A 14815-nucleotide genomic window follows, 5' to 3' on the forward strand; every position below is an offset into this window, starting at 1 on the left:
ATGTTTTGGTATTAACAAACACCTAGTAGGCATCTGCCCTCCTCCCTAACAAAAGAATCAAAAGAACAAAAAATCATATATAGCCTATACTCTATACCGTGTGTCTTAATCTTTCTTGATTTCGCAGAGTTCACATATAAGTAAAACCAATAAATCGGATCCAAACTGGATATAAGATAAGTTTTTGTCATTGAATCGCTCTTTATTTCGTATTTTAAACGAAATTCTTGAATAAATACCAAAAATCAGTGTATTGTTTTTACATTCAAATCGTAGTCAAATACGCCGTAAATTAGTCCAAAGAAATCAATAAGAATCAAAAATCAGAATTTAAGAAAATAAAGCGAAAATAGTAAAAATTTTTAGTTTATTTAGCAGTTTTTAGAGAAGAAGGGACGGGGGAGGGGCTTAGTTGCCCTCCATTTTTTTGATCACTTAAAAAGGGCACTAGAACTATTAATTTTTGTTTGAATGAGACCTCTCCCGATATTCTAGGTCGATACGATTACTCCTAAAAAAAACAAAAAACAAATAAACACGGATCCGGGATCTTCCTTCTGCCAAAAAATACAGATTTTCACATTTTTGCAGATAGGAGCTTGAAAAACCTCTATAGTAGGGTTCTCCGATACGCTGAATCTAATGGTGTGATTTTTATTAAGATCACTTGACTTTTAGAGATCGTTTCCCTCTTTTTTTGAAAATCAGGATAATTTTCTCAGGCTCGTAATCTTTGATGGGTAAGACTAAACTTAATGAAATTTATATATTTGAAATCAGCATAAAAAGCCAATCTTTTGTAATATATGTTGATATCAATTTTTTTTTTAGAGCTTTGGTTACTATTGGACCGGGTCGCTCCTTACTTACAGTTCGTTACCACGAACTGTTTGATAATAAATACTTTTCATTCTATCAATAATATTTTGATTTTATATTCCTTTTTTCAATCCTTCGTACCCTAAATATGATTTTTTTTTTTATGTTTATTAAATGTATATTAATTTTTTTATATCTCCGTACTCTAGATTCAATCTAAAGAGGTAGAATCCATTTAAGTCAGTAAACAATATATACACTTATCTATATGCGCATTGACTATATTCTTCATATAATAAGATACTTTTCATTACATTAATGATATCTTGATTTTATTTTAATATTTTAATTCTTCGTACAACTAGCCTAAAAGGCAAAGTCCATTTAAATCAACAATTCTGTTATTATTTTTTTCTTTCTCCTTTATTCAAATCCCCACACCAATAATCTAAAGAAAACAAAATTACTGAAACCAGTAATTTGAATAAAGTTGACTTACAGAAGACTGTTCCAGTATAATCCGGATCTTTCTGTGGGGGTGGTGCCACAAAGAACGAAATTTTCCCTTCTTTTGCAATTGAGACTGAAGAGCCTGAATTGAAGAAATGGACAAGCGCATCTACAGAAGAGATGTACCACGATGCAGTGCTATCTGAAATCAAATTTTACTCTGAATAAACAATAATAAAATCGAAAAAGATCGTGCCCGCATCAAATAAAAAATGTTTTAGATGGCAGGGCAGGGGTTCGAGTCCTGGTGTCGCTGATTGTTTGGTTTGGAGAAAAATTAGAAAAATATTAAAAAATAATAAACAAAATTAAAATGTACTATCTGAAGTAAAATAGAAAAAAACTACCTGTATGTTTTAGATGGAGTAGGATTATCCTATATTTGGAATGAGGGGCTAGGACCCTCAGATCAGGATGAGCCGTTCTTGGTTATGATTATAGAAAGAATAAAAGACCAGGAGGTCCAAATGTGACCCCAGGCAGTTAAAACATCTGAGAAATTGAAGTTTTATTCCCGTAAAAGAGATATTTGGATTTGAATATTATTTTAAACTAGGATTACTGGGGGAGACATTAAGGACTTGGTTTCAGATCCGAGCGAATTGCCTGCCACTAAAAAATAGAAAAAGAGTATTTGAAAGAAAAAAGATGCGGATTACTCTTGGCCCAGATGTAACCTAGGTATTGAGGATGTGGCCCATATTCTTGCGAGTGCCAGCAGCTTTCTCTTTTAAGGGGAAAGTATTTTGAGGGTGGTAACTTGGAGTTCCCGGGGATCCCGAAGACGACTGTAAAAAGGACAAACAGGCAGTTATGTAAATATGTAAATGAAGCGTTGACATCAATGAGTGAAACTTGATATTTATGTTATTTTTCTTGTGGAGTGTATTTAAGAATAATGTGCTGTATGGCCTGTTTTTTGGCTTATAATAAATTATTATTATTATTATTGTTACTGAACAAAATTAAAATGTACTATCTGAAGTAAAATAAAAAAAAAAATACCTGGATTTATGAAAAGAACTATAATAACTTGAGTAGTTCACATGTTAAGATCACTGTTTCTAAGGCATTTACCGTCCCTTTTGGTACGATCAATTTTCATGAATACCTTTTCTAAGCTAAAATTGAATGTACCGTTTTTTTATTATTAAATTGGTGGGAAATTACTATATTCCATTTTTCTCGTATTATCAAAGTACTCTCCTTCCAAGGCGTATGTTTTTTTTCTAACTTTGTACCTAAACATCTTGTATTAATGAATATTAATTTTTCTAATTCCTTGATATTATTGACCTGATTTGACCAAATATAATTCCAGTTTACGGTTAACACTTTGACAGTCAATGTCAAAGGACCTTATGTTACTAATTACCAACTGACTTTTTCCCTTGATAACATTAGTCAATTTGACCTGATATTATTCCAGTTTATCATTAATACTTTGAAATGCTTTATCTCAGGACCTTATAATAATTACAAAATGTCAATGGACCTGTTTCTATGATGATACTGGTCTAATTTGACCAAATATTCTTCCAGCTTAACATTAATTCGGTACAGTTGCGCTTAATGGTACACAGCGCTATAGACTATCGAAGGACTGCAGTGACGGAGACCCGTAAAGCGGGTAATTGCTATCTAAATTGATCGAAGAGCGCGGTTTTTCATTGAATTTGCAATATTTAAACTGTTGTTTTTGGGGTTTAGGGAGAGGGGAAGGTACCTACGTTACGTTAGGTTACGTATTTAATATATTCTATGCTTTACCCCCACCCCCTAAAGTGCAAATATATATGCCAAAAATGTTTCTAAACTATTATATATTCATCCTATTTTTTTTTTTTTTATTAGCATTAAAAAAACTTGAATTCTTTCGTGTGTACCATTAACCGCAACTGTACAATTAATTCTTTGGAACTATATACCCAAAAACCTTAAGATTACTAAACACCCAAAGACCCTATATTACTAAATACTATATATTACTAAAACTAAACATATCTGGTCGTTAATGCTTCGGAAGTCTACAACTAAAGACCTTATATCCTTAAATACCAAAAATACACTATTTTAAGCATGGATGTAGCTCCTGCATTTTTATGCTGGACAAGAGGGCTCACCCCCACATTGGGAGACGTCCCTCTTGTTTTTATAAGAAATACATTAAATAATAAAAACATGTTGTTTCAACTGAAAGCAAGGAGCAGCATTAAAACTTACAACGAGCAGTAATTGTTCCGTATATTAGGGGATCGCCCCATCCTCAATCCCTCGATCGTTACGCTAAAGTTTTTCAGTGTTTTAAAAAAGCTTCATATTCTAAATCAATGGCCCTTGTGTTTCAGCAGTCGTTCTTAAAGAACTGGGAAAACAAGTCAAACTATAGCGTATGGAGCGAAGGATTGAGGAGGGGGTACCCCCACAATATACGGAATGTTTTCTGTCTGTTTTAGTTTTTGATGTTGCTCCTTGCTTCAGTAAAAAAAATTCTTTTTTTAATCTAATTTCTCGTCGTTTTTCAAATCAGGCCTTAGAACTCCCTCCCCTCCGTGAAAAATTACCCCCAAGTTGTCTCCCGCAAAAGATTACCCCTTCCCCGAAAACTTTCCGTATGTTTCCCAATGACAAATACTGTACGTAAGAAATGAGCAACTTGCATAACTTATAGCTCTTTCTCCAGGGCCTGGGGGGGGGGGGTCGTATCATCCCCAGAGGTATAGTTATCGGACCTTTGAACTATGTAGAACTAAATGCCAACCTCAAAATTTTGATCAGATGTCTTTGGGGGAATCTTTTTGGTCACTTAAAGAGATCCTTTTAATTTCTGTTTGAATGAGCCCTCTCCTGATTTTCTAGGACCATTGGTTTGATACGATTCCTCCTGGGGAAAAATGCAAATTCCACATTTTTGTAGATGGCAGCTTGAAACCTCTATAAGAGGCTTCTATGATACATCGAATCTGATGATGTGGTTTTTCTAAAGATTAATTAAAATAAACTTTCCAACAAAGACGTTTTTCAAAGAAAATTAAAGCTCATTTTAGAATTAAGAACAGCATACACAGATAACTGTTAAAGCTAAAACTTAAAACGACCAGAAATTACTATTAAAGAATAAATGAAACTTAAACCGAACAGAAATTAAATAAAAAATCATATCAAAAAACCTACAACAAGTAATAATATGAATGAATAAACAGATCTTAAAGCGACTAATGCTTAAATTGAATATAAAAATCAAGCTTAAAACGAAAAAAATAATTTGCTATTAAAGTATAAATGAAACTTAAAACGAACAGAAATTAAATAAACAATCAATGCGAATAAACATACAATATATATTAAAGTAAATGACTAAATAAATCCTAAAACGAGTGAGACTTAATTTGAATATGCAAATCAAGCTTGAATCGAATAAAAATAACTACAAACAAGAGTTTGGGTATCGCCTCAATGCAGAAGCCTAAAACCTACTGCTTCATTGGCGCCTTACTGAAAACTATATGAGCCTTGAACAGTCTTGGAAGGTATTAATTAAAAAAAATTTTTCCACAAAATAAGTTTTTCAAAGAAAAGTAAAGAACTCCATTAAACGAAAAAAGAGCAAAAATAAAATAAAATAATCTACCAAGCGTGAAACTATCACAAATCGGCATCGATAAACAAATGAAATCCAAAACAAACAGAAATTACAATAAAAAAACGAGTCAAACTCAAAACGAGCAGAAATTAACATAAGTTGGGCTCAAAACCCCTATGCCTTCCCAAGGCCAGAATATAATTTGTACTTTACTGAAAATAATATACATGTTTTTACTTTTATAACTTTAATAAATCAAATAATATTAACATTTTGATTACTAAGTATCAGTATATGTATATTAAACTGACAATGCACTCTCATATGTAATTTTTTCCGTAAAGTGCAAATTATGTTCTGGTCTTGGGAAGGCATAGGGGTTTTGAGCCCAACTTATGTTAATTTCTGCTCGTTTTGAGTTTGACTCGGTTATTTATTGTAATTTCTGTTCGTTTTGGGTTTCATTTGTTTATCGATGCTGATTTGTGATAGTTTCACGCTTGGTAGATTATTTGATTTTATTTTTGCTCATTTTTTGTTTAATGGAGTGGAAAAATTTTGTGGAAAAATGTTTTTTTAATTAATTTCTGTTCGTTTTATATTGACATTGTCTTTTCAGAGAAAAAGAAAATACTGCTTTAAATCTTTTCGTTTAAGCTATTTGTATGCTGGAGAAAAATTTTCAGCAATTTTTAACAGCATACACCCTCTTAAAAATCTGGACACAAATAGTAGTGTTTAATTTAGTTTTATACCTCCTCTAGTTGACCTGAAATGGAAAACTTGATACCATTCTCAAAAAAATCTGTTTACTTTCTTTGATAGCTTGGATACACTTACGCTATTTTCATCTGGTTAAATTTTAAGAGCAGAAGCAGCCCCGAAAGTTTGAACATAATACCCTCAGTCGTTCTGGGGATATTGCTGAGATGCCTCATTGGAAATTAGCATTAACATTATGTATTTTGAGTTAATCTTATGGCAAGATTTAGTTTTTAAACATAAAGTCAAATGGGAGGGTGGGCGTGGGAGGGGGATTGGTTTCCCTCCAATAACTTTCGACTATTAAAAAGGGCATCATCCCTTACAACTTTCAATCAAATGAGCCCTTTTCGAAGTTCCTACGACAACTCCTTTAATACACAGGGCCCTGGTATAATGAACAACAACAACAAAAAATAATATATTATTTCCACATCGATCTTTACAATAAAAATGTCAAAACTTCCAATCACTTTCAACTACTAAAAGCGACACTAGGCCTTTCGATTTCTAATCGAATGAACCCTTTGTGTGTTTCTACGACAATACTTCCTATAAACACCTTATATGCCCCCAGGGCATAAATTACAACCCTTACTCTAAGGGCTGTGAGGGTGGTTGTCATCCTCTAAGACCTAATTTCCAGAACTTTAAACTACGTTAAACAAAATGGTTATCTCAAAATTTTGATTGGATTTGTTTGGGGAAATGATGGGCGTGGAAGGGGTGTTAGCTGCTGTCCAATTACTTTCGACTATTAAAAAGGGCATAAGCCATTTCAATTGCTAATCAAATGAGCCTTCTATAAAAGCCTTATATGCTCTCAGGGCATAACTTAAAACCCTTGCCTTGAAGGTTGTGGGGGAGTGTCCTCCTCAAAAACCTATTTTCTATCTGGCAATCAACTATGCTGGACAAAATGGCTATCTCAAAATTTTGATTGGATGTGTTTGGGGGAATGATGGGTGCGCGGGGGGGGGGGTTGTTAGTTGCCCTCCAATCACTTTCGAAAATTAAAAAGGGTACTAGCCCTTTAAATTTTCAATCAAATGAGCCTGTTTTGAAGTTTCTACGACAACGCCTTCTATAAGAACCTTATATGCCCCCACGGAATAACTTAAAATCCTTGCCCTGAGGGTTGTGGGGGTGTCCTCCTCAAAAACGTATTTTCTCTGTGGAAATCACCTACGCTGAACAAAATGGCTATCTCAAACTTTTGATTGGATGTGTTTGGGGGAATGATGGGCGCGCGGGGGGTTGCTAGTTGCCCTCCAATCACTTTCGAATATTAAAAAGGGTACTAGCCCTTTAAATTTTCAAACGAATGAGCCTCTTTTAAATTTTCTACGACAATGCCTTGTATAAAAGCCTCACATGCCCCAGGGCATATTTAATACCCTTTCCCTGAGGGTTGTTGGGGAGTTTCCTCCTCAAAAACATATTTTCTATTTGGAAATCAACTACACTGAACAAAATGGCTATCTCAAAATTTTTATTGGATGTGTTTGGGGGAATGAGGGGAAATCATTCCTATAAAAACCTTATATGCCCCAAGGACATAACTTAAACCCCTTGCCCTGAGGGTTGTGAGGGAGTGTCCTCCTGAGAATTTTGAATGATGGGCGGGGGGGGGGGCGGGGGCGGGGGGGGGGTTAGTTGCCCTCCAATCACTTTTGACTATTAAAAAGGGTGCTAGCCCTTTGAATTTCCAATCGAATTAGCCTGTTTTGAAGTTTCTACGACAACGCCTTCTATAAACCCTTATATGCCCCTAGACCATAACTTAAAACCCTTGCCCTGAGGGTTGTGGGGGAGTGTCCTCCTCAAAAACATATTTTCTATCTGGAAATCAACTACGCTGAACAAAATGGCTATCTCAAAATTTTGATTGGATGTGTTTGAGAGAATGATGGGCGTGGTGGGGGGGGGGGCTATTTGCCCTCCAATCTCTTTCGATTATTGAAAAGGGTACTAGCCCTATGAATTTCTTATCGGATGAGCCTGTTTTTAAGTTTCTACGACAAATCCTTCTATAAAAACCCTATATGTCCCCAGGGCATAACTTAAAACCCTTGCCATGAGGGTTGTGAGGGAGTGTCCTCCTCAAAACTTTGAATGATGGGCGGGGGGGGGGGGATTTAGTTGCCCTTCAATCACTTTTGACCCTTGCCCTGAGGGTTGTGGGGGAATGTCCTCCTCAAAAAATATTTCCTATCTGGAAATGAACTTTTGGAAAGGTTGAACTTACGTTCAACCTTTCCATTAGCTGCTGCCATATAAGACTAGGTAAACCATCGTCTAACATCCAGATATTCTGTAATTTCGTCTAATAATTTGGCTCTAAAATATGGCCCATTGTCACTAAGTAAAACTCTAGGGAAAATCCCATGTTCCAGAAATAGGCGATTGACCAAAACTTTCGACATGGTTTTTGTCTTTTCATCTTTAATTGGAAAAGCGTATGAATATGAATTAAAATGGTCGACTATGGTTAGTACGCACCTGTTTCCTTTCCTGGAAACTGGTAAACTTCCTCCGGATCCCTAAATGTCTATTGACATTAATTCTCCTACCCCTGAAGGGGTGAGGTATTGAACTAATTCAGCCTTAGGGGTCTTTTGTGGCGACTTTTGTTTGGCGCACTCTTGGCAGCTTTGTATAAAAGATTCTACTTTTGAGTACATTTTTGGAAAATAAAAATTTCCTTTCAGTCTCCCCATAGGTTTTGCTTCTCACATGTGACAGCCAATTGTTGCATGTGCCATCTGTAAAATTTCTCCTTCCAGAGATTTTGGAATTACTGGAATAATTTTTAAGTTATTTTTTCTATATTCTTGCGTTGGTCTATGATATCTTACTAGAAGATTTTTACTTTCGTCCAGATCAAAATTATCTAAGTCCTTTAAAAAATGTTGAAAGTGCTCTGGCAGTTCCGTTCCTTTTGATAAAAAGGATTTCATTGCTAAGCAAAAGTCATCTTTATCTTGACGCTTCGAAATATTTTAATTAGACAATATTTCTACCCCTTCCAGTTCGTTCTGGATGGTTGCTATCAAATTTCCTTCCGTATCAGGATTTTGTGACAAATAGTCTGGTAAAATGTTTGTACGGCCCTTTATATATATTGGGGTATATGAATATGTTTGCAGACGTAGTATCCACCGTGTCAGCCGTGCTGAAGTATTTTGCATCGTATGTAGCCAAATTACGGATTTTTGGTCTACGCGTAAAATGAATTTTTTTCCAAGTAAAAATTGTCGAAATCTGTAAAAACTACAACTGCCAAACACTCCCTTTCAACTGTCGAGTATTTTTTTTCTGCTTCCGACAGTGACCTACTGGCGTATTGAACTATTGATTCTACTCCTTCAGAATTTATGTTTAATAATATGGCCCCGATACCGTACCCAGAAGCATCTGTTTGCAATCAGAAGTCTTGTGACAAATCTGGTAGTTTTAGTATTGGTTCCAGTGATAGTTGCCTTTGTATTTCATTTGGGGCTTGATTTGCGTTCTCTGGGCATTCGAATTTACCTGATTTCTTTAAAAGGTATGTCATAGGTTTCGCTAATGTTGCATAATTTTTAATATATCGTCTGTGATAGCTTAACAAACCGTAAATTAATCTGTAGATTTTTTGATCTTTAGGAGGCCGAAAATATTCCGTGACTGTAAATTTTTCTGGATTTGGTGAAATAGTACCTTGGTTTATCATGTGACCAAGAAAAACTAATTTTGGTACCACTATTTTTAACTTTACTGGTTTCAATTTTATGCTAGCTTATTCAAACGCTTCCAGTACTTTTCTAAGTCCAACAATGGTGTCTTCCAAGTTTTCAATAAACAAAATGACATTATGCAAGTAAGCCAAGGTATCTTTTTTCCTCCCTGGTTCGTCATCTTTTAACATAAAATTCATTAGCCTACTAAAACAATTCGGACTAAATGATCAGCCAAAGGGTATCCGTTCAAATGTGAACATTCTCCCATCGTCAAAGATTACTGTAGCCTTATGCTTTGTTTCTGCATCTAAAGCGATTTGCCAATATCCTGCTATTAAATCAAAACTAGTGTAATATTTTGAACCCCCTAACGAATCTAAAATCATATCAATTCTTGGTAACTTCATCACGTCCTTAACCGTGACGGCATTTAGTGATCTAAAGTCTATACATAATCTCCAGGTGTTATCTTTTTTTCTGACTATTACTAGTGGAAAGCACCAATCGCTAACACCTTCTTTAATTATTCCCTGATCTTCCATTTCTTTTATTTGGCTTTCTAGCCAAATGATAAGGTTTTTTATGCGGTAACTTTTTGATTAGGGGACACTCTGTTGATATTTTGTTCGTCATTAAATGAGTTAATCTGAAATTTACTTTGTTCCTTGCAAACTTCCGCTTCAAATTTCAAAGAATAGTGCACATTCGAGTTTTTGCATTGTCCGGTAAATGTTTTAAATAAAATTGATACAAAAAATCTTTTATTGTCATTTCATACTTTTCGTGTGGTTATGGTTTTAATGAGGAGAATTATTCGTTGATGGTGAAGTTTACGCTTAATTCCGGACTGTTTGGAGATTTTATGTTTGAATTTGAAGTCTTTTCTACTGATCCAAGTTCTACCTGGTTCAGTTTTATTTTATTATTACTTAGATTTGATAATTTTAAGTATGTTATACCATTTTCGATTTTTATAACTTGATTTTCCACGAAAATCATTGGGTAATCTTTTATGGTGTATCCTCCTATCATGGCATCCATTGTTTTAACCTTTCGTACTTTTGAATTTAATGTCGCTAGAACTTGAGCTGTCGTTCCCCCTTCTATGGTGATTTTCCGCTTATTTTTAGGTTATAATTCGAATCTTCACTTTCGTTATCTGTTGTTACGCAAATTTGCCTATTATTTTCATTTGCCTGGTTTATGGTTATTGTATCGGATATGGGTTCCCATACAATCCCATATTTTCTGATGGCATCTACTCCTAGAATACAAGGAAATGGTAGCTGCTTGCATATTATTACTGTTACTGTTATTTCTTTATCCCCTGCACTAAATTTCAGTGAACATTCTTCCAAAATTGTCAGCTTGTTCCCTATCACTTATGTCAGGGTATTCTGGCATCTGCTTACGCAATTTTTGACACTAGGAGGAAACCTCTTAAAAACTTCCTCTCGAATTAATGATTTAGATGCGCCTGTATCTAGTAAAAATGGTAAATTTTGAAAACACTCAATTTTAAAACAACGCAGAATCGGCAGATTGTTATTATTTGCTTTTTTATCACTGCATTCTAAACTATATAGGGGTTTTTGTAAGCAAACAGCTCTGTCGACCCTTACAGGCTGGTTTCTCCGTTTAAATGCCCACTGTTTGGCCAATAGTTTCTAGGATTATCCCAGTTTTCTCCAGCGCTGCTACTTTGATCCTGGGTATTGTTAACCGTTTGCCTCCTAGACCTAAATTCAGGAATATTATTAGGTGTTTGCCAAGTATTATTTGTTCCCTGCCTTCCTAAATTTCTGTCCCCCTGCGTTCTGAACTGGTGTTTTGGTTTGTACGTCTGGCCTTCTTTGGGTATTTTATGCCTACAATCTGCCACATAGTGATTTGGTTTGCCACAATTATAGCAATTGAATATTTTCCAAACTTGCTTGGTAAATCGCACGTCCTCATGTGGTCTTTACATGGTTCTTTTTAGTTTTTGTCTACTACTCTATATTCTGAAGCATTCCTCAGGATGATACGTTGATCGTTCATGGTACTTGTTATTCAAATTCATTATAGATCTAATCCCATAGGAGGGATCTTCAAATGGGGAGGGGTCGATCCATGATGGGAAGGTTTGGCCTTCCTCGTGCCTTTTTGGTTCACGATTCGGCTCCTAAAAGTTCATCATCTTCTGTCCCCTTTCATATTTTTTACTTTCTTGGGCTCCTGTGTTATTTATTGAAATCTGATCAAACCTTTTCATAGCCTCATCAATTTTTACCTCTGTGTTGACTAGTATTATAGCCTGCTCTAAATTTTCAGGTTTCCGCGATAATATTAGTCTTAATAACTTTTTTGGTAACCCTTGGGTAAAAGTATGTAGTTGTACTTTCTGTAATGTCTCGTCATTTCCGCCTTTCTCTAATTGTAAACACACGGATCTACAAATTTTGTCGGCATATTCCCTGATACTAGTTGAGGTATTGAATGTGACTACCTCTGTTCTTAGCCTCTCGGAGATGCTTGTTTCTATGAATCTTGTTTTAAAAGATTCAATTAGAGTACTGATGTTCTTGGGCTTGTTTTCCTTAATTGCCTCAAAATGTTTAAGGGCACCTTCCCTTTAATCTGGCTGCAACGCATTGCTCTTTGACCTTATCCTCAAACGATTCAGTTAGTTCGTCGAAAATTTTTAATTTTTCGATAAACTCATCTACATCTGAATTTAAAAGATCTTAAGCCGAACTGGCCAGCCATGACAAAAACCAACAAAGAGAAAAATCTCAAAAAAAAAACAAACAAACGAGACTGTGGCCAGTGGAGAGAAAAGAAAACAACAAAAACAACGCGAATATTTCGCCTGTATACAAACAAGGCGTCTTCAGCACGAAAGCCACACAAGAAGAACAAAATAAAAAAAACAAAAAAAAACAAGATAAAACTAAAAACCAATAAAACCACCACCAAAAAAAACAAACAAAAATGTACAATTGGCGCAAACTGATCCACGTAGGGAAAAGATGCTAATATAGAGTTACTTCAGTGATGACACCAGAGTAACATTCAGTTACTCTGGTGTCATCACTGAAGTAACTCTACATTAGCATCTTTTCCCTACGTGGATCAGTTTGCGCCAATTGTACATTTTGTTTGTTTTTTTTGGTGGTGGTTTTATTGGTTTTTAGTTTTATCTTTTTTTTTTTAATTTTGTTCTTCTTGTGTGTCTTTCGTGCTGAAGACGCCTTGTTTGTATACAGGCGAAATATCCACGTTGTTTTTGTTGTTTTCTTTTCTCTCCACTGGCCACAGTCTCGTTCGTTTTTTTTTTTTTTAGATTTTTCTCTTTGTTGGTTTTTTACATCTGAATTTCCCGCGTATTCTGGTATAATTTTTGCAATTTCAAGTACTGTTGATAGGGAAGTCATTGTTTCCTCTGGTAAAGCCATCTTATTTCAATCTAATATTTTTATCTAACCTTCTCTACCCAGTTTTTCCAGCGACCACCAGCTGTTATGAAGTGTATATTTGTGGTATTTCGGTGTTTTAGTCGTAGATGCCTTCATTCTTCCTTTATAGGGGAGATAAACTCTGGCCCTAAGGTAATTAAACTTTGGTGGCGTGCCTTAGGCTATGACCGAACTAATGAGGCGCACCGACTGGGTATATTCGAGGGGCTAAAGGTAAACCGTAGAGAGGTTGTCTAAAACACAATACTTTTATTCAATTTACACATAATAATTACAGATATAGATATGCTACTGGGACTGGCTGCCCCGAGTAGACCACAAGTCTAAAAAAATACAATAATATATAATAAGATGCAGACACTTACAATGATCCGACAAAATCCTAAGGTATTTCTAATGAGAAAATAAACGGGCAGAGGTTCACCCGGCAAGTCAAAAGGTCTCTCTTCAGTCTCAAAGATCGGGGTATATATATGAAAAAACTAACCACCTCCTTCCGGTACATTGACGCATTTAGCCAGGAAATTGGTTATTGAGCAAGTTCCCTCCAAGCCCACACATTCCACGATTTGTATCTTTATCTTAAAAAGTGGTATTTTGAAACGTTGTTTTTGCGTCTTAATATATTTTTACTCAATTAATAATTAACTAAATTAGAAAGCTTTACCACAAAACCCTTGCTCCGAGGGTTGTGGGGGAGTGTCCTCTCCAAAGAGATATTTTCAATGTGGAAATCATCTACGCTGAACAAAATGGCTATCTTAAACTTTTGATTAGATGTGTTTGGGGGAATGATGGGGGGGGGGGGCTAGTTGCCCTCCAATCACTTTCGACTATTAAAAAGGGCACTAACCCTTTGAATTTCCAATCGAACGAGCCCTTTTGAACTTTCTACGACAATTCCTTCGATACAAAGTGCCTGGGTATGGAGAAAAAAACCAAAAAACAAAACATGGTGCCCACATCGTTCTTTACTTAGGCAGCGCTAGCGCGCTGCCTATGATAAACAACATCAAAATGAATATTAGATATATAATGATATTAATTGTTGAAAGATCCATCAATTCAAGATTTTTTTTTCACTGTAATTTTTATTTTCATTTTCAATGCTGCAAGAACCGGAAAAGAATAAATTTGTAATATACGAGTAATTCGTTTTCAGTGAAGCGCCAATAACGTAGAAAAATTCTTTTAGTATCTAGAAAGAATTATAGAACCGTTGCAGTTTATAAACCTATCCTCCGATTTGCGCTGCAAATGGGAGGATATTCGGGGATCAGGTTTAATGCTAAGGGGTGGATGAGCGGGGCTGACTGTGCACAACAAAATGCGGAGTTTTTAGAAAAAGACCCAATAAAACATTAAAGTCTTATGGTCTTTATGACCTTTGGTTTTCTATTGTCTAAAACTTAGTAACAGAAAAAAACTAATTAAAATAAACCAAATTAACTTTACAAAAGAGATAACCATTAGCAAGCAGTATATAGAGCTATCCTCCCATTTGCGCAACAAATGTAATATACGTTTTATATAGGTTTTTACAGTTAAAGAAGGGGGCAGTATCCAAATTTTTTAGTGAAACTATATTTGTGTTGACCAATCTTGGAAAGAACTAATAAATTAAACTGAATATTTTATGTATAATGATATTAATTGCTGAAAGCTCATCAGTTCAAAATTTTACTGTAATTTTAATATTTATCTTCAATATTAAGTACAAAAGGAAAACATTTGTAATATAATTCGTTTTCAGTTAAGCGCCAATGACGCAGTAGGGTTTAGGCTTCTGCAGTGAGGCGATACCCAAACTCTTGTTTGTAGTTATTTTTATTCGATTCAAACTTGATTTGAATATTCAATTTAAGTTTCACTTGTTTTAAGATTTATTTATTCATTTACATTAATATATATTGCATGTTTGTTCGCATTGATTGCTTATTTAATTTCTGTTCGTTTTAAGT

The 14815-nt window shown here is 35.1% G+C and overlaps 1 protein-coding gene across 2 annotated transcripts in view; it reads right to left on the bottom strand.

The window, feature by feature from the left end:
* The window catches only part of LOC148940845 (5'-nucleotidase-like), a 143751-nt gene that overhangs the window by 13111 nt on the left and 115825 nt on the right, over positions 1-14815 (bottom strand). For both annotated transcript variants that reach the window (XM_089104762.1, XM_089104761.1), the window contains one exon: positions 1319-1471. In XM_089104762.1, coding sequence (XP_088960888.1) covers positions 1319-1471 — 153 coding nt within the window. The remainder of the gene's footprint in view (positions 1-1318; positions 1472-14815) is intronic.

Source organism: Artemia sp. Qi Xiang Cuo, chromosome 19 (assembly GCF_049724085.1).
Source record: "Artemia sp. Qi Xiang Cuo chromosome 19, ASM4972408v1, whole genome shotgun sequence".
NCBI lineage: Eukaryota > Metazoa > Arthropoda > Branchiopoda > Anostraca > Artemiidae > Artemia > Artemia sp. Qi Xiang Cuo.